The sequence below is a fragment of the Mesoplodon mirus genome, assembly GCF_964341445.2.
Source record: "Mesoplodon mirus genome assembly, chromosome: 5".
Lineage (NCBI taxonomy): Eukaryota > Metazoa > Chordata > Mammalia > Artiodactyla > Ziphiidae > Mesoplodon > Mesoplodon mirus.
The window spans coordinates 448,580-466,118 of record NC_138980.1 but is presented as its reverse complement, the minus strand read 5'-3'; the positions used below and the strand labels follow the sequence as shown (position 1 = coordinate 466,118).

At 55.1% G+C, this 17,539-nt stretch overlaps 1 protein-coding gene across 4 annotated transcripts in view; it reads right to left on the bottom strand.

Annotated features, from left to right (window-relative positions):
- Nucleotides 1-3,571: 3,571 nt before the first annotated feature.
- The window catches only part of FLT4 (fms related receptor tyrosine kinase 4), a 40,323-nt gene continuing 26,355 nt past the window's right edge, over nucleotides 3,572-17,539 (bottom strand). For 2 of the 4 annotated variants that reach the window (XM_082621287.1, XM_082621289.1), the window contains exons 19-30: nucleotides 17,096-17,209; nucleotides 16,811-16,899; nucleotides 16,519-16,669; nucleotides 15,943-16,037; nucleotides 15,427-15,549; nucleotides 14,175-14,286; nucleotides 12,816-12,915; nucleotides 12,337-12,442; nucleotides 11,559-11,710; nucleotides 10,487-10,607; nucleotides 9,328-9,413; nucleotides 3,572-5,515 (exon numbers count right to left, since the gene is read on the bottom strand). In XM_082621287.1, coding sequence (XP_082477413.1) covers nucleotides 5,320-5,515; nucleotides 9,328-9,413; nucleotides 10,487-10,607; nucleotides 11,559-11,710; nucleotides 12,337-12,442; nucleotides 12,816-12,915; nucleotides 14,175-14,286; nucleotides 15,427-15,549; nucleotides 15,943-16,037; nucleotides 16,519-16,669; nucleotides 16,811-16,899; nucleotides 17,096-17,209 — 1,445 coding nt within the window. In that variant the 3' untranslated portion in view covers nucleotides 3,572-5,319. The remainder of the gene's footprint in view (nucleotides 5,516-9,327; nucleotides 9,414-10,486; nucleotides 10,608-11,558; nucleotides 11,711-12,336; nucleotides 12,443-12,815; nucleotides 12,916-14,174; nucleotides 14,287-15,426; nucleotides 15,550-15,942; nucleotides 16,038-16,518; nucleotides 16,670-16,810; nucleotides 16,900-17,095; nucleotides 17,210-17,539) is intronic. The other 2 variants (XM_082621288.1, XM_082621290.1) reach the window with 1 other exon arrangement.

Below are 17,539 nucleotides of genomic sequence, written 5' to 3'. Positions count from 1 at the left end.
TGAAGAGTCAGAGGTACACCCACTGCACTGTGGTCCAGGACAGGAACGACTCACTTGCCCTGCAGTGGTGCCTGCAGCCAGTTGCTCCAGCAGATCCTCAGAGGCTGCTCACTGACTTCTTGAACTCCCCAGTTTGGTCTCATACAAGGGATACATTTTCTTCTTTTAATATCGGGTTGACCCTAATCCTTCTAAAAACAGGCTTTCCACCTCCCCTGTCTGCTCTCTCCACTGAAGCCCTCACTGATTAGCCGAGAAAAACTCTGTCCCCATCCTCCCTGGCTGAAACCCCAAAAGGTCTCTGGGATTCCTGAAAGGGGCATTTGTGGGTGGGTTGAGTTCCCGTTTATTCAGCCACAGATGAATGGATGGGTGGGTGGATGGATGGGTGGGTGGATGGAGCAGTGGGTATCTGGGGGATAGGTAGGTGGGTGAGTCCATGGAGGGGAGGTGTCGGGGTTGGATACCACTGCAGACAGTGTCTTTCCCAGTTGACTTTTAATGTTGCTTTTGAAGGACATGACTTGGTGAGGGCAGGGCTTCCTCCTTAGTATGGTCACTCCTAGGGGCATTTCAATTTTTATCTAATCATCAAGGTGGCAAGTCACAAATGAGAAACTAAGGCCCTAAGGGGCAGTGCCTGGCCCAGGGCCACCCAGCCTCAGGGTGCCACATTCTCCACTCTCAGCTGTGAACAGCTTTCAGAGCACAACCTGGCCCAGGTTCTCTGCCTGGTGGCTCATGGCACCCAGACCTCGCTCAGGAGTCCACAGGGCAGGCCTCCTTCTTGGTGATGCTGCAGTTCCCTCTCTGAACTTGCATGTGGACATCTGGTGGGGTGGGCCCCATGACATGGGCACTGGCCAGCACCTCGGACACTCTCTGTAGCTGATTATCTGGGCTGAGGTGCCCAGCCTCAAGAGTTGACCCGGGCCTCCTAGGGACAAGTGGCCTGGAGGATCCACCATGGGGGTGGGGGAGGCCAGTGTCTGTGCTGGAAGCTGTTTCCTGGGTTCCCCCTACTGACAGTGAACATCAAGGTCAGGGACTCTGTAGCCCAGCTTGACAGGGCTGGAGTCCTGACCTACCCCTCTGTCTTCCCCCAGGACATCAGCACTGCCACCTCATCCGGAAGATCCTGGGTGCTTCCAGTGCTGGCTCTCTCCTCTCTTTTGAACTATTTCTTCTTCCATTTGGACTTTCCTCCACTGAGGAAGCCAGGAAGACCCTTCCTTGGGTGCGGGTCAGGCTCTGTGTCCCCATCCTCTGCTCATCCTCCGGGCTCTTCCCTTGGTACTTAGGCGCCTGGACCCTCCTCCTGGACTGAGAACACCCTGGGCCTCAGGCAATGTGGGTGGAGCAGGTCTTAGGACTGGCTCTTGTAGAAGACCACTTAGGAAAAGGGATTTTTCCACATATGTAACCTGGATAAGGACCCCACTAAGAACAGAACTGCTCTGCCTTTCCGGCGTCTTCCAAAGCTGTCCTCTTCTGCCCCTCACAGCCCACCCTGGTGCAGCCCAGACTCTCCCCACCCAGGCCTCACCCAGCTCCCAGGAGGTCCTGTTCTGCTCCTTCAAGAGGTGTGTTTCTCAGAGCATCAATGTAAGTCAGAGCTCATCACCACTTTCTCTAAACTTCACCTTAAAACAAGAAACCAACTCCTAATTTTGGGCTCCCAGGACCCATAGGATGGGCTCTTGCCAGCCTCTCCTCTTTACCTCCAGCCACCCCCCCCCCAGGTTCCTCCTTCCTTCTGACCCAAGGCCTTCCACACCAATCTTCCTCCTGTGCAGGGCTCCACCCACATGTCACTACTTACAATGGGAACTGTGGACAGGGGCTCTGCCATGTCCCAGGGCCCAGGACAATGCGTGGCTCAGAGCAGGGCCCGATGCCAAGGGGCAGTGGTAACATTAGGACAGAATCAAGGGACACTCAAGTGTTCCCTTGGCCTGATTCCTTCTAAAGGAGGTAACTCATGGCTCTCTGGTAGAAATGAATAGGAGTGTGAGACTGGGGAGGAGGGGAGGTGGGACAAGGGGGTGGGTGGGCACCCTGTGAAGGGCTGGGGCCTGAGAGGAGGAGAGAAGAGAAGGTTCCTGGGACGTGGGAGGGGCTGAGGGACCCTGAGGTGGGAATACACTGTTGCCTGGTAAGATGCTCCTGGATGGTGCCCTCGCTGGCCGAGTTCCTATTCACACCTGGAGTCTCTGGTGCTCTGGGGAGTGAGGACAGGTGGGGACATTCAGTGCAGCCCTGAGTATCCAGCCCAGGCAGGACCAGAGTAGCCCAGAAGGGCAGTCCCACTTGGAACTGGGCACAGTGGGGGCACTGGTTCCCACAACATGTGGGTGCACTTCGGGCTGGGTGAACAGGCAGGCATCCGGATGGCTGACACCTAGGTTGAGACATTCGCCAAGGGAAAGTGGTTAAATTCAACCAATGATATTGTAAAGTTAAAATGTCCAAACTCTGTGGGGGTCTTTTCCGTATTCACATTTAGAATTATTATAGAGGTAAAAATAACAGCAAACCCACTGCCGCCAAAAGCTGCCTTTGTTGGGAGGGACTCTGCCCATGAAAGTTGAAAACGAGGCCGGGACAGTGGACGTTGCAGCCGCGGGATATAGGCAACACAGCAGGTGCCCGAGGAGTGAGAGAGGCCTGAACAGGGTAGGCACAGGGCCTGGCCACAAAGTGGCCTCTGGCTCCTGACCTTTGCTGGGCTTCTGTCTGCTCACTTGGGTGAGGTGCCCGCTGTGCTGTGCTGACAGCTGGGTCCATGTGACATGGCCTGATTTCCTTCCTTAGTCCCCGGGACTGCTCCTGGGCTAGCCCTCCTGGGAAGCCTGCTGAGGCTGTGTCCAGAGGGCAAGTGTCACACTCCAATCTAAAACCACCTCTATGCGAGCCACTCACTTGTGAAGGGAAGGCATACAAACATCCCAGAGCAGGGCCCTGCCACACTCTCCTGGCTGGAGCTCATCTCTCTGGGTGGGGATTGAAGTAAGGGTCTTTGCTCAGAACCCCCTGATCTTGGAGTCCAGGAGTGCACTCAGTCATGGAGGTGACCCTGGGTGCACGCTGAACCCCTCTTGTCCTGTCCCCGTCTGTGGTCTGTGATGGAGGTGGTCATAAGCTCTTTCTGGGGGGGAGGGTGAGACTTGGGGAGTTGATGGCAGGGACCCAGCCTGGGCTGTGCTCTCAGGCCCATGGGCCACCGGTGCTTAGGGCCTGAGGCAGCATTTGGTTCTAGTAGGTGGGGACAAAGCACTGTCACTTTATTCATAAAGTGAACATTAGTGGAGTGCGTTCTTAGCTCTCTCTCGGGAGCCAAGCTGGGCGCTTCCCAGCTCAGAGTGGAACCCTGCGTCCTGGTGCTTCCAGCACCCTCTGCTGGTGGCTTTGGGAGACTCCACAGCCCACTGGGCAGAGAAGGGGGGCTGAGCTGCCTCTGCTGCCCTTTCCTTTGCGTGGCCAGTCCTGTGACCTTGTGGGGCTGATGATCAGCAGGAGGAAGGCTGATCACAGAGACCTGGGATTTAGCTGAGAACCCATTCACCGTAACTCAGGACTGGCATCAAATTTATTATTATCTTTTGTTAAATATTTTATATTTTCAGAGCATATGTTCTACAAGGGGGGTGGGGCTAGATTTTCTTCCCAGTACATTTTTGTGTGTGCAGTTATGTGACAGGAGAATAAGTGACACAAACAGGTGGTACACATGTGAGAGGGGTCTCAGGACTGGGCCCCTGCACGCAAATCATGAGTTGCTCCTCTGATTGAAAACAGCCTCTGGACTTCTACCAGGTAAACCTGAGACCCAAATCTCACAGGCAGGTGACATCAGAAGGAGAGGTCCACTGGGGACAGTCATACCTGCCTTCACCATATCTTAAAGGAACAATACACAATGTTGGGGGGGGGTTCCTGCCGGGCAAGCCCCTGCTCGCTGCACGGCCGCCTGTCCTGCAAGCGTCTCATGGGGTGGGGGTGGGGTGTCAAACATTGTGGTGCTAACTGGGATGAGGGTCTTTCTCCTGCTAGGGGTGTGGGTAGCTAGGGAGTGTGAACTGGGCTGGGGGGGTGGTGCCCTGGGCATGATGGCTCCAGCCTCCAGATGGTCCTCTGCTGTTCTGTGAGAGCAGAGGCTTGACCTGCCTGACTCACTCTCCAGGGCACTGATGTCAGGTACAGATCAGAGGGCAGAAGACAGGGCCTCCCTGGGGCCACAGGGACATCCACTGATTGCCTCCTGGTACAGAGCTATGCTGGAGGGTCCTCTGGGCCAGGTCCAAAGCCTTCCTCGGTGGAACCCACAGTGTTTGCCTCTCACAAGGATGTTCACAGCTTGGATGGTGCCTTGGGTGGCAGATCTAGGTCCCAGAGGGAAGAACCAGGTGATTGTCAGATGGGGCAGCTCTAGACCATCGGGTGATTCTTCCAGTTCTGGGGTAGGCAGGTGAGGCTGGGGACTTTCTCCGGAAAGAGGTGGCCACAGTGGGGTCTGTTATGACAGCACTTGACTGGGTGTCAGAGGCAAGGATCGTCCAGATTCAGAAAAACCTTCCCTGGGCTCCCTTCAGAGTGAAGTTTTAAAAAGTAAATTCTTCACAGCAGCTCAAATAGTCTCTGAAGTTCTAAGGGAAAAACCAATGTTGAATAGTACTTCTCAACACGCAGGAGAAGAAGGCTTGCTGTAACTGGCTCGGCACTGCGGAGATGGCTACTCTGAGCTGTTCTGGCCAGGCTCAGGAGAGGACACCCCCATTCCCCCCACAAATTTCTCATTTGTTGCTTTGAGCTGGAATGCATCTTTGAGCCATATGCATCTTCTCCTGAGCCTTGGAGTGGCAAGTGAAGAAAGCCATTCCCACGGGAAGAGAGGCTGCATGGAGGGGGCAGCATTTTGGGTGGGTGCTGGGAGACCACAGCTGAACCTTGATTACTATGTGATTCTCAGACCCTCATATTCCTCATCAGAAATCAGGGATCACACCACCCACCATGCTGAGAGGAGGCACCCAAAGAGATATTTCCCGTGAGAGTGCCCGACCCAGGGCTGGCCCCTGTGGATGCTGAGCTAAGTGGAATCTGAATCTGAAGGGGAGAAGGGCCCCAGGGGTCAGCAGGGTGGTCCTGGGCAGGCATGGTGGTGGAGGTCAAGAGAGCCCTGGAGCCTGGGTTTTGCTCTTCCCCAGACTGAATGAGATGAGTTCCCAGCCTGGGCCTCCAGCCTTCTGCTCGCTGGCAAGGCACGGTCCCCACCAACTGTTGGAGCCCAGGGTCCAGTGGGCCTTGCCCAAAGGTGCTTTAGTAGCTGCTGTCTGTGAAGGGCACTTGGGCAGATGGGATGCCGTCGCTCTCCTCTGGTGGCCCTGCCAGCTCCCCGTACTCGCTGTTGTAGAACACCTGGCCCTGGGCCCCTGGGTCTGGCCTCTGCCGCCTCCCTGGGGGGTCAGGGTGTGCCATGGTCACGTCCATATTCCTGCCTGGTCCTTTACAGCTGCTGAGACAGGGAAGGTGACGTCAGTAAGAAAAGAAGAGAAGAGTGATTGAAACCATGTTGGGTCTCATAGGAATCACCAGGCACAACCGGAGCAATAAGAAAAGCCAATGGAAGCACACACAGACTTGACTTAAATACAAAAACAAACCGATGTGACTGTCGGCAAACACCAGAGCTTTCTTTGTCCCAAGCCTGGGTGTGGGACAATGGAGAAAGCCCAACTTCATCCCCCCAAACCTGCTTTTCTCCCAGTCTTGCCCATCTCTGTAAATGACACCAACGCTGATTCAATGACTCAAGCACCTGGGTGTCATCCTTTCTTCCTCCCTTTCCCTCATCCCTTATATCCAGCCCACCCAGAAGTCCTGTCCTGTCTATTCCAAAATGCATCCATGCCCCTCAATCCATGCTCTTCCCCTACTTTAGAGTGAGCTGCCATCACTGCATGCTCTGGGCTGCCCTAGCACATCTCTCTTCTCCCACTCATGCCTCCCTATAGGCCAGTCTTCAGAGATCCTTCAAGTTAGATGGTGTCCTTCTCCTCTTGATACACCCTTCAGTGGCTTCCCATCACCCTCAGAATAAAATCCAAGCTTCTCCCCCTGGCCCAGGAGGCCTTACTGCATCCAGTCCCCACCTGCCTCCCTGATGGCCCTATGATTCTCCCTCCTTAGCACTCATTTTCTTTGAGATTTTTGAAAATTTGTTTCTTTGCTTTTGCTTCTGTTTTGGCTTTGCATGGTGCTATTGAAAAGCTGGATGCCAATCTCTGTCTCTCTCTCTCTCTTCTTAAAAGTGACTTGGTCTTTTTACCTGAATTCCCAGAATGTTTATCTCTAAAGTCAAATAGTTCAACTAGGATATGCCTCAGAGTTTACTCTTCTTGGACCAGTTTTCCCAGGTACCCTTCCAATATGTAGATTCAGGTCTCCTTTTATTTAAGAGTTATCTTGAATTACATATTTAAAATATTAGTTCTATTTCAATGTTGGCATTCTTCTTCCTCAGAGACACCAACTGTACATATGTTGGATCTTTTCTACTCAACTCCTAAATTTTTCACGTTCCTTCTGACACTTTTTTACCTCTTTACTTATTTCAGTTTTAATTTCTTGACTTCTTTTCATGTCTATCAAATGTGCCCTCCACTATAAGTCTGATCATATCTAATTGTCCCTTGGGCACTCTGCTCTTCATTTTTGAGAGGATTTGTCTTTTATTTCAATTTCTTCCATGAATTTAGTCAGCTCCCATTTGATATCTTCACACTGTTCATCCATTTCTATTCTGAATTTTTGAATTTATGATTCATTGTGCAGCTGCTTATTTAATTATAAATTTAATTCATGTTGATGTGTTGTATCACAGTTTTTCCATGCTTTTTTTTTGGAGTGTTTACAGGTACTGAAAACTTTTAATTCTAATTTTCTTTTTTATTCTTATATGGATAGTGCTTATTTTTTCTGTTCATGATTATTCACGCTGAGATTACCCTATGGAAGGGGGGTCAGGAATGTGGGTGTCTCCCTAGGTTTCTTCATTCAGGAGTGCCGTATCAGATCCACATCACCTTGAATTCCTTCAACTGCATCCCTGTTTCCAAAGGCTCCATTTGTGTCCCATGCTGTATCACCACTGGGGACCAGCCAGTCACTTAGCAGGGAGTGGCTGCTGCCATTCATCCATACTGACCAACCACAAGCCCAGGGTTTCCAGATCTTCCTTTCACCTACAGACTTGGATGAAACGCCACACCACAGGGAATGAGATCTGGCATCCTGAGTGGCCATTGAAAGGGCTGGGTGAACCACCTGGAAGTGAGGGTGAGTTAACTTCCTATGGGGTGAGTACTAACCAGTGGTTAAGAGGAGATAGGAAAGAACTGGGCAGATAAACTCCCTCCTTCTCCCTGACAGATGCCTCCAAGGCACATTCCATCCTTGCACCTGTTTGGAGAATGTTCCATATGTCAAGTGAATGCACCTGCGAAGTCACCTGCTACACCTCTCTGTGGCTCATCACAGTGTGTTTCTAAGGGGACCTGGGAAGAGAATAGTGCACTTTGTTGTCTCTATCATGAGGTGCAGTTTCTGTAATGAACAGGTCCTTGGGTATCTGTCTTCTGGATTCTTAATACAATCTTGCTTCCATAAGAACCTTCTGCAACTTTCTTTTTCCTTCACCACCAGGCACCTGAGGTGTACACTCACTTCCTGCTCACTGCCCTTTCAGAAGCAGTGCCTTCCCAAGACAGTTGTTCTAGTGCTCATACTCTGCCATCTCCCCAGTCTGCACGGCCACCATCCCAAGGACCGTGACATTCCCTTCTCACGGGGCAGTCCCCATTCTGCCCTCCTTCTGCCAGGGCTTGGGCATGGCTCTGCTGGTTCTGCTGCTGAGCTCTATACCCACACATAGCTGGAGTCTCTCCCCTGGTTGTATCATAGGCATGGGCTCTGAGAGGCCTTGTTCCATGTGTTGTTTTTAGGAAGATCTGTGGAGATTTGAATTTAACTAGCTACCATCCTCTGGCTCACCCTCTTACTGAATTACTTTCCGGGGAGATAAACAAACTGTTCTGTAAAGAAACAGCCAGAAGCTCTTTCCGTCAAAGAAATTAGCATTAATTTTCCAAACCTACGTTAGTAATAGGGATCACCTGATAGAATCAACAAAAACAAAAAATGCCAAGATGCATGATACAGATGCAGTAATTATCCCTATAGGCATATGACCCCACAACCACCAGCGTCCACAGTGCTGCAAACATGCCCTTTGTAAGCTTCTGGGAAAATAACAGATATTTGGCTAAGTTGTAGAGGTCTTAACTATACCTACCAGAAAGGCGAAAAATGGCATCAACTATACTAATGTGATACAAATTAACACCTGTGGACTAGGGTAAACTATTCAGAGACAACATCTATGACTGAAAAACAGCCTAGGCAGAAGCTAAGATTTGCTCTGAAAAACTGTCAGATGACCCAAAAAGGGGACCCTGACAGACACAGGTGTCAAAGGTGGAAGTGAACTGTCTGAACACAAGGATCTGAAGAAAGCAGAAAAGAGCAGTTTTATATAATATTGTAGGTGCTGTCATTTAAACAGCTATGAGCAAGTCAACTAGTAAAGTGGATAAGTAGACGTTTAACTACTTTATATATACCCTTAAAAGTTTAAATATTCAGGTTTTTTTTTTTTTTTTTTTTTTTTTTTAGAGACGGGGGCTATCTTCTTGGGCAAATGGAGGTCATTGTTTATGCAGGTCACCCCCCTATGCAAGCACACAGGAGGATTTCTCTGTAACCATATTCTTATAAAAGTAGGACACCAGCCAGCTCTAGGTCACATGATCTGTGGCCTCCCCTGGCTGGGGGAAGGGTGTTACATGCATTGGGCAGCCTCCCCTGGCTGGGGGAAGGGTGTTACATGCATTGGGCAGCCTCCCCTGGCTGGGGGAAGGGTGTTACATGCATTGGGCAGCCTCCCCTGGCTGGGGGAAGGGTGTTACATGCATTGGGCATGGTGGATCTTTCCTGGTTTCACAAAGAGATATTGTCTGAGCATCTGTCGAATGGCAGGGAGGTTTGGGGACCAGCACCAGGCGTACTGGGTCAGGACAGTGATGGGGGAGAGGGGGCCTTTGGTAAGGCTGGTGGACAAAGGCCTCAAGTCCCAGAGTGGCCTGCCTTGAACACACAGAAAAGCACTATGGAGCCATGAAAGGTTTCAGGTAAGAGAGTGACAGGCACATGCCAGCCTGGCCTCCCTTCCCTGGCCCCTTCCAGGAGAGGAGGCTCCAGAAGCCCTACCTGAGCCCACTTTCTTGTCTGTGCCTGCTCTCCAGCCGCTCAAATTCCTCGGAGGCCAGCACCATCCCACTGTCCGTCTGGCTATCCTGTGCAGAGAAAACAAGCCAAGGCTGTGGGCCCCAAGGACCTGCCCCGCTGTCAACCTGACACTCATCCTGCGTGAAGTGTGCGGGAAACAGGCATCCGTTCCATCACCAGAGCCTGTAGGTTAGGGTCACATGCCCCCACCGCAGAGGGAGAAACTGAGGCCTGGCGGGGCCATGCCTCACTACTCAGGAGGGTGGCAAAAGTGGAACACCCCACTGGGAGACATAAAATGTGGCTATACACATGCTCAAGGCACAGGCAGAGTAGGAGCACCAGAAGAAACAGGGAAAGTATCAAAAGGACCTGGCAGCTCATAGTATAGAAAAATGATTCTTAGACACATCCCAGGTTTAGTGGGCGTAGGTCACCTTTAGCCTGACTTGGCGTTGTTTTCATTTTGATTTCCGTGGAGGGGAACTGCACTCTTGTCAAAGATGGGGGGCTCCCAGTGTTTTCATCTGGCCCTGGGAATGGGAGCCTGGGTCTGCATGGCTCTGATCCAGGGCACCCACTGCCGCCTCTGCACCCAGCCTCCCCTGGGCCTGCGCTCACTCACCAACCCCATCTGGAGGGAGGCTGGGAGGCTGTCTGTGCCTTCAGCCTCATGGAGCTGTAAGAGATGTACTCTGCTTGACCGCACCTGAGAACACAGGTGGGTTTCCGTGCCCCTCACCCCAGCCTCCTCCTCTAGGGACACAATATCCTCCCCTCTGGCCATGCGGCTTGATGACCACCAAAGGGGGGTCCTGACTGAGGCTGATCCCAGGAGAACCATCTAGAAGGAGTCATCTTTCCGCTGGGTTCCTACTGGGGTTTCTACCTTGCTGGGAGAAAAAGGGGGTGCTAGGGAGGCGAGCCCCTCTGTGAGTGAGGAGGGCACAGGTGAAAGCAGCAGAGACACGGTGGCACTGCATGGGTGCCCAGACCCCACCATGCCTGAGGCACAACCTGGACTTGACATTTTCAAGCTGGTTTCTGCTGCTGGCCTCAGGACTTCCTGACTTCTGACTCCCAGTGGAAAGAGCCCAGTGGCCCTGACCTGGGGCGCACAGGTGCACCCACTCCCACTTACCACTGAGGCCTTGTATGTTGTCAGGGTCATGGGAAATTCTTCGAACGTTTTCATCCTGAAGGGACCCTGGGTCTGAGTCCCCCTGGCAAGGCATCCCGGAAAGGACACACAATTATAATACCTGTGGGGAGAAAATGTAAAGTGCTGAGAAACGCACTCCAGCACCCTTCCTGAAAGCTCTTCCCACCTCTCGTTCTGCACCCCTCTCCAGTGGGGAGGGTGTGGAAGGTGAGTGGAGGGCACCCAGCTTATGTGTCACATGGAACTGGAGAGAGACTGAGGGAGGACTTCACCCCAGGATGGGCCGCCCTGTACAAGGCAGGCAGTGCCGGTGCTTCAAGCTACTGCCTGACCTGCACGTGCGTGTTTGTGTGTGCACATTTGAGTGCCTGTTCGGGGGCTGGTGGAAGGAGCCTGGCAAGAACCAGCTGGGTGTTCCTGTCCCCCAGGCCTGGCTTTGCTCTATGCTGGGAAAGATGGGGTGGGGAGTCTCAGAGCCCTTCTCTCAGCAACATCAATGGCAATGTGGATACACGACTTTCTTGGCTTATAGACGTACACTGGCAAGAGACCTCTGAGCCCAAACTCTGGGAACTTAGGCTGCATTCTAAATCCTAAATAAAGGTTAGTGAGTGACCTGCCCTGCTCCCAGGGTCCCTAACAGTGGCCCTTGGGACTCGCCCCTCTCCCCACCTGCTCCGCTTTCTTTCCCTGCAGTGTGGAGCTGGCCAGGGCGTTGTGCCTGAGATGGGCACTTCCTTGAAATTGGCAGGGGGAGGGCCTCTCAGGGGCTAGGAGTGCGGGCAAGCAGGGGATGGCAGAGGGAAGAACGGAGGGGGTGTGAAGAAAAGCAAAGTCGCAAGGCTACATGGCCTTGGAGGGGTCCCGAGACTGACCAGGACCACCAGGGAGTCACTGACACTGGCACTGTCATTTAATGTCACTTTGTTGAGTTGGTATACAATGGCCTCTCAAGTCCTTGTAGTTCACTTTTCCTTGATGACTGATGAGGATAAAACATACTATGTTCCCCTTGCCTGGGGGACCCCTGGACCCGGAGAGGGTGGCTGACCTGGCAGCCAGGCTGTGCCGGTGCAGGCTCGGTGGGCTGTCCTCCATGTCAGCATCAGTCTCCGTGACATGCAGGGCCGTGGTGGACGCCTGCAAGAAGCTGCCCTCCTCTGAGCTCTGAGAGCCACAGGAAACCACGCAGTCCTCCTCTTCCTGGCAGGAATGGCACAAATGGCCAGGGTCAGAGGCCCCTGTGCCCCCTTAGCCCCACCCCTGCACTCAGGACTGCTGGAGTTCCTCACCCTTCACGTGCTGTGCTCAAGGGCACCAAAGACTAAAGGAGCAGGCAAATTCTCTCCACAGCCCTCCCAGGTGCCCCATCTAAGGAGGAGGTAGGCGCAACAAGAGCATCCTCACTCCAGAGCCCCGGCTGCTCCACAGCCTCAAGAACCAGCACTGGCGCTTCCCACCCTCTTCCTGGGCAGAAGTGGACCCCAAGTGCCTTTCTCCAGCTCCTGAGGCTGGGGCAGCACGCAGCTCCCGGCTCCCTCCTCCAGGTCCCAGGGCACTTGCTGAGGCCCTGAGCTGCCCTGAGCTGCCTTTGTTCCCCACCCCTGTGGGGGGAGGTACAAGTCAAAGGCAGGTGAAGGGGTCAGAGGGACAGAGAGGGAGGTAGAGAAACACATCACTATTCTGCTGGGAGACAGGGCTCCCTATAGGCTCCCTGAGGACCAGCCTGGGGCTCTTCATGGGCAAAGTTGGGCTCTGACCATCCACGTGATGGTCCCTGGGTTGGAGCCAGAGGTTGCTGTAGCAGGACAGGGAGAGTGGGGGCTCACCTGATGGCCCCTGCCCTGAAGCAGGTCCCCCAGGATCTCCACCAGGTCTGAGAATGCAGGCCTCTCTTTGGGGTCTCCGGCCCAGCAGCTCAGCATGATGCGGCGTCTGCGGGTACAGCCGGATGCTGGATTGTGCTCTGAGTGCACCCCTCACCCTACCCCAGCAGACCCCAAACCCCCTGCCTAACGATCCCTCACACCTGCTCTGCCTTCCTCCCTCCCCAGGGCTTAGGTAGGGCTGTCCATCATGCCTGCAGGGAGGAGAGCTGTCAGTGGACCAGTGGTGGAGTGAGAGACTGTGTCCGCAGGCCTCCACCCCCACCCCTGTGACTGAACAACCTCCAACCTCCCACCTCCCACCTCCCACCCTTGCCTGCATGCCGCCCTTCCCGTGCCCGTACACAACCCCTCTTCCCCTTTCCCAATGCCCATCCACCCCTCTGGCCCCCCAGTGCGTCATGGCTTCCCAAGAGACTCACATGGCAGGAGTGGCCAGCTCTGGGGCCCTCATCCGGGTGCCTTCTTTCAGCCGTTGGCAGAACTCCTCATTGATCTGCACCCCAGGGTATGGGGAGGCCCCTGAGGGCAGGAACAGGATGGGTGGGTGGGTGGGTGGGGAGCAGGCTACTACTGTTCAGCCCAGACCCCAAATCGCCTCTGTCCTGGCCCTCCATGGCAGAGGGCTTGGCCTGCTTCTCCCCTCCCCCACTGCTAGTTCTTCATCTGGTTAAGAGGACGGTGGCATCCGCTTGCTAGAGCTGCCATGAGCATCACCGCTTATCACAGGCACATTAGTGAAAACATGTCCCATCCTGGGATCATCAGGGTCATTAGAGCTTCGACGAGCCCGTTGAGCTGCCCTGTCACAATGACCCCTCTTAGGAGAAGCTTTCTCTAATGCTTCCTTAAGTCCCGTGGCTGTACCAGCAAACAGGACCTAACCCCTCCTAGCTCCCTCCTTGCCTCTCCTGACCAGGGGAAAAACAGCTCCTGCAAGCCATACAGCAGAGGAATGACACTTTTAAGACAAGAGTCAGACGGCTCTATCCCTCCCTCAAAACCCTGCATGGCTCCCAGTAGACTTAAATTCCAGGTGCTCATCCCAGCGGGCCTGCAGAGGCTGCACGAGCCACCTCTCCTAGCTCTCACCGCATCTCCCAATGCCACCTGCTTACACCCTGCCCACCTCCAACACGTGGGGACCATGGCCATGGCTAACCCCTCACCCTGGACTGCTATCCTCCCAGGCCCACCTGCACCAGCCTGGGCCCTCCTGGCCCCTCTGGCTCGCACACAGTGCTGTCCTTCCTGCTCTTTTAGTTTTAGTAAGAGCATCAGTCACGGCTGCCATTCCGTGTTTTCACTTTCCCACTTGCTTACTCCCTCACCCCTACCCTGGTGGAGGGGGGCTTCACCTTGGTCCCAGCAGGGCCCAGGGTCCCATGTGAGGTTCTTGCAGGTGTGGTCATTGAGTGAGCACCCAGTCTCCTCCCAGCTGCTCCCAGCCCTGCAAAAGCAGGAGCAGCATCCCCGATGGCAGGTGAGGAAGGGGGTCAGCCACGGAGGGAGAGATCTGGGGGAGCTCGTATGGTGTTACCCTCTGTGACCTGTGTTGAACCCAGGGGCTGCTGAGTGAACACAGGGTTCTGCCCTGGCACAGGCTGGAGGTGAAGAGGAGAGGTAAGGGGCTCTCCAACCACCTGCCTCAGAATGACCTGGGCTGCTCCCTCCAGGTGTGCACCTCTGGGCTGCTCAGCTCCCTGTGCAGAGGGGCTGGTGGAGTGACCTGGAACCTGTGATCCTGCCTGCCCCCTCCCTGCACCCTGCCCTGCACTCACCCAGGGAGAAGATCTCCCAGAGCAGCACCCCAAAGGACCACACATCGCTCTGTGTGGTGTACACCTTGTCGAAGATGCTCTCGGGGGCCATCCACTTCAGGGGCAGTCGGGCCTGTGGGAGGAACATGTGTCCCCAGTGGGGTAGGGAAGAGAGGGAAGAGGCCAAACACTTGGGCAGCCCTCCTCCTGCCCCCAGTCTCCCCAGGACTCTGTGGAGTCACATCCCAAGAAAGGCTTTTTGGTTACAACCACCTTGTGTGTATTCGGATGGCTCTTGCAACTTGCCCTGTTCCCCCTCCCCCGTCCTGCAGGTAGGATGCAGAAGCCTTCAGTCCTCCCTTGAAGGCTTCTGCCCTGCTACTGTTCTCCTGGGTCCATCTGGGCCCCTCTCTTCCTCTGTGCTCTCCCAGGGAAAACTTGCAGCCCTCCTCCAGCTCCAGGCCCCTCGGCCCAGCATCCTGAGGAACACCTGTATCCCTGCACACCCTCACCAGCTCCACCTTTCTCCACTCACTTGGTCCCCAAGCTGGAAGCATGGCATCATTCCTGACCCCTCCTCCTGTGGCTTCTGATGTGCCTTTCCTCCTATGGCTTCTACCTGGGAGCCCTGAGGGCCATGGCCCTTCCAGAATTGCCTCTGCCTCCACCCCAGCACCCCCACTCCCCTCTCCTCACAGCCTGCAGAGAGGGTGCTTCTGGACCGCACACCTGACTCTTACCTCCACACCCCTGCCAGTTAGAATGAAGGACAAAAACCTTCACGGTGGGCCTCCCATAGCCTGGACCCATTTTGCCTGTTGACCTCCCTCTAAGCCTCTTCCTTCCTCCGCTGGGGCAAAACTCTAATCAGCTATAGATGCTCAGATGCCTGCCTCTGAGCACCACCAATGAGACACGAGTTGCACCTAGCACCCATGTACTTTGCTGTGACCCTGCTATACCAGGTCTGTCCACCTCCAGGACAGACACCATGTAGGGTCCACCTCTGCATGCCCAGCCCCTAGTGGGCAGGCATGGGGAGTCAGTGCCCACCTAATGGACCAAGGTACGGGGCCAAACACAAGCTCCAGTTGGAGCGCTCTGGTCCCTGTTTGTCAGCTCCTGTCTCCACTCACCTGCTCCAGGTGCCTCAGCAAGGTCACCAGCATCCGCGTAGGCGCAGGCCCTCAGACCTTCCATGTGGATGGCAGTGAGTCCACCACCCTGCTCCATGGCCCCCAACCCCCATCCTTCCCCTGTGGTCTGCACTCACACTGCCCTTGCGCACGTAGTCAGGGTCTTTGTAGATGTCCCGGGCCAGGCCGAAGTCACAGATCTTCACCACGTCGCTTTCTGACAGCAAGATGTTCCGAGCAGCCAGGTCTCTGTGGATGCACTAGGGATGCAATGAGGTGCAATGCAGCGATCAGTGCAGGCCCCTGGGGCCACACCCACACCTAGAGCTCCAGGGTGCCCCACCTGAGCCCTGCTCTTCGAGAACAGATTCCTGTGTGCCCCCAGGACTTGCCATGGAGAGAGCTTGTGGAACCGTGCGGACAGCAGAAGAGGCTATGCAAGAGGGACAGGCTGATTCTATATCTAGTTCTGCCCCTGACTAGCTGGAGACCTTGGGAAGTCAGTTCCACCCTTTGGGCTCAGTTTATAACTCTGCGAAGTGGGAGAGATGCGCCTGGATCATAGCTGTGCTGTGGGGTGAGCTGGGACCAAGCTTGCCATGCTGGTGAGTTTTGGCCTTTTTCCCCTCTGAAGAGCCTGCCGGGGCAGTCACCTTGCGAGAGGCCAGGAACTCCATCCCTCGGGCCACCTGGAAGCTGTAGCAGACAAGGTCTTCCATGGTCAGTGGGCTCAGCCACAGGTCCTCAGCTGCACAAAGAAGTGAGGCTGGCTCAGGAGGGTCCTCATCCGTGACTCCCATCTTCCACCCAGCCCCAAAGGGAGCATTTGTTCACTGAACCTGGCTGCATCCCCCCTGGCCAGGCTTAACAAGCATGTTGGCCCCCTCTCCTGCCCCTCAGCTTCCGTTCTCTCTGTGGCACCCACGAACCACTCCAGAGCAGTGAATACTGTTGCCACACTAGACCTCTGTTCCTGCTACTTCTGCCTGGACTGCTCCCCACCATGTTTGCAGGGCAAACTCCTGTTCATCTCTAGATGTCCAAATCAAACATCAAAAGTCTCTGTGCAAACTGGTCCTGAGGTGTCCTCCCTTCCTAAGGCAGAGTGCGTTACATGTTCTCCCACATAAGTCTCTCCAGGAGGGCCCCAGGCTGGCTTATCCCAGGGTCCCTGATCATGAGGTATGAGTGTGCCAGCCAACTCAGGCAAGGGGAAGCCAGACCCTTACCTTCTTGGACTGGAGGGGCTCGTCCTGCCCCGCCCTTGCCCATTAGGAGCCTTGTGAGGAGGGCCCTGTCGCTGCTCCCTGGCCTCCTCCGGTCAGCCTTGGCACCCTCCACCATGGAGCAGAAGCGCCTTCGCTGCTCAGGGGACTTCTCCTGAGATGCACAAAGCAGGACCGAGGGGGAGGAGGCTGGCCATCTACTGCAGAAGCACTCCCCACGCCTTCTCCCCAGCCCAGCTAAGAGCCTTGCCTGCTCACCAGCAGAGCTCTGGCCCCTGGTGGGGCGCCTACCTACCGCGTAGGGGTTGAAGGCCTCCCGCTTGGCGCGCAAGAAGTTGGAGAGGTTGCCGTACTTGCAAAACTCCACGATCACCATGAGGGGGCCTGGGGCAGGGCAGGAGCCAGGAGCTTGGTGACTGAGGGTACGCTGGAGGGCAAGCACCACAGCCACAGCCCTGCCCCAAAGCCCTCCTGCGCCCCTCCTCATCCCCGCCCATTCCCAGCCCGGCTGGCCCTTCGCACCCACAAAGACAGCACCCTGGGGGACTCACCCTCCCGCCAGGGCACCCGAGCTCTTTACCGTTGGGCTTGGTGCACGCCCCCAGGAGGTTGACCACGTTGAGGTGGTTACCGATGTGGATTAGGATTTTGAGCTCTGACATCAGGGCACGGTGCTCGCTGGCTGTGGCGCCCTCTGGAGGGAACGTGGGGGCTTCGCGTGGTGCCCAGCCCACCACCCAGCCCCTGCACGACTCTCTTTCCACGCCACTAGCTTAGCTGAGGCATGGCCAGTGCTCTTGCTGGTGTGGGCGCAGCACATCCCACCTGCCTCTCTGAGGCAAAGGGTTTAGGTGGAACTTGTAAGTATTACTCAGAGATGAGCCCCAGGCTCGGCTCTGATTCCCACGGACTCCCTGTAGAGCCTAGGGTAAGAATCTGTTCTGAACCTCAGTTTCCCCTCCTGTACCACAGACCCACCAGCCCACCCAGAGCTGCTGATCCTCACCAGCTAGGCCACCCCTTC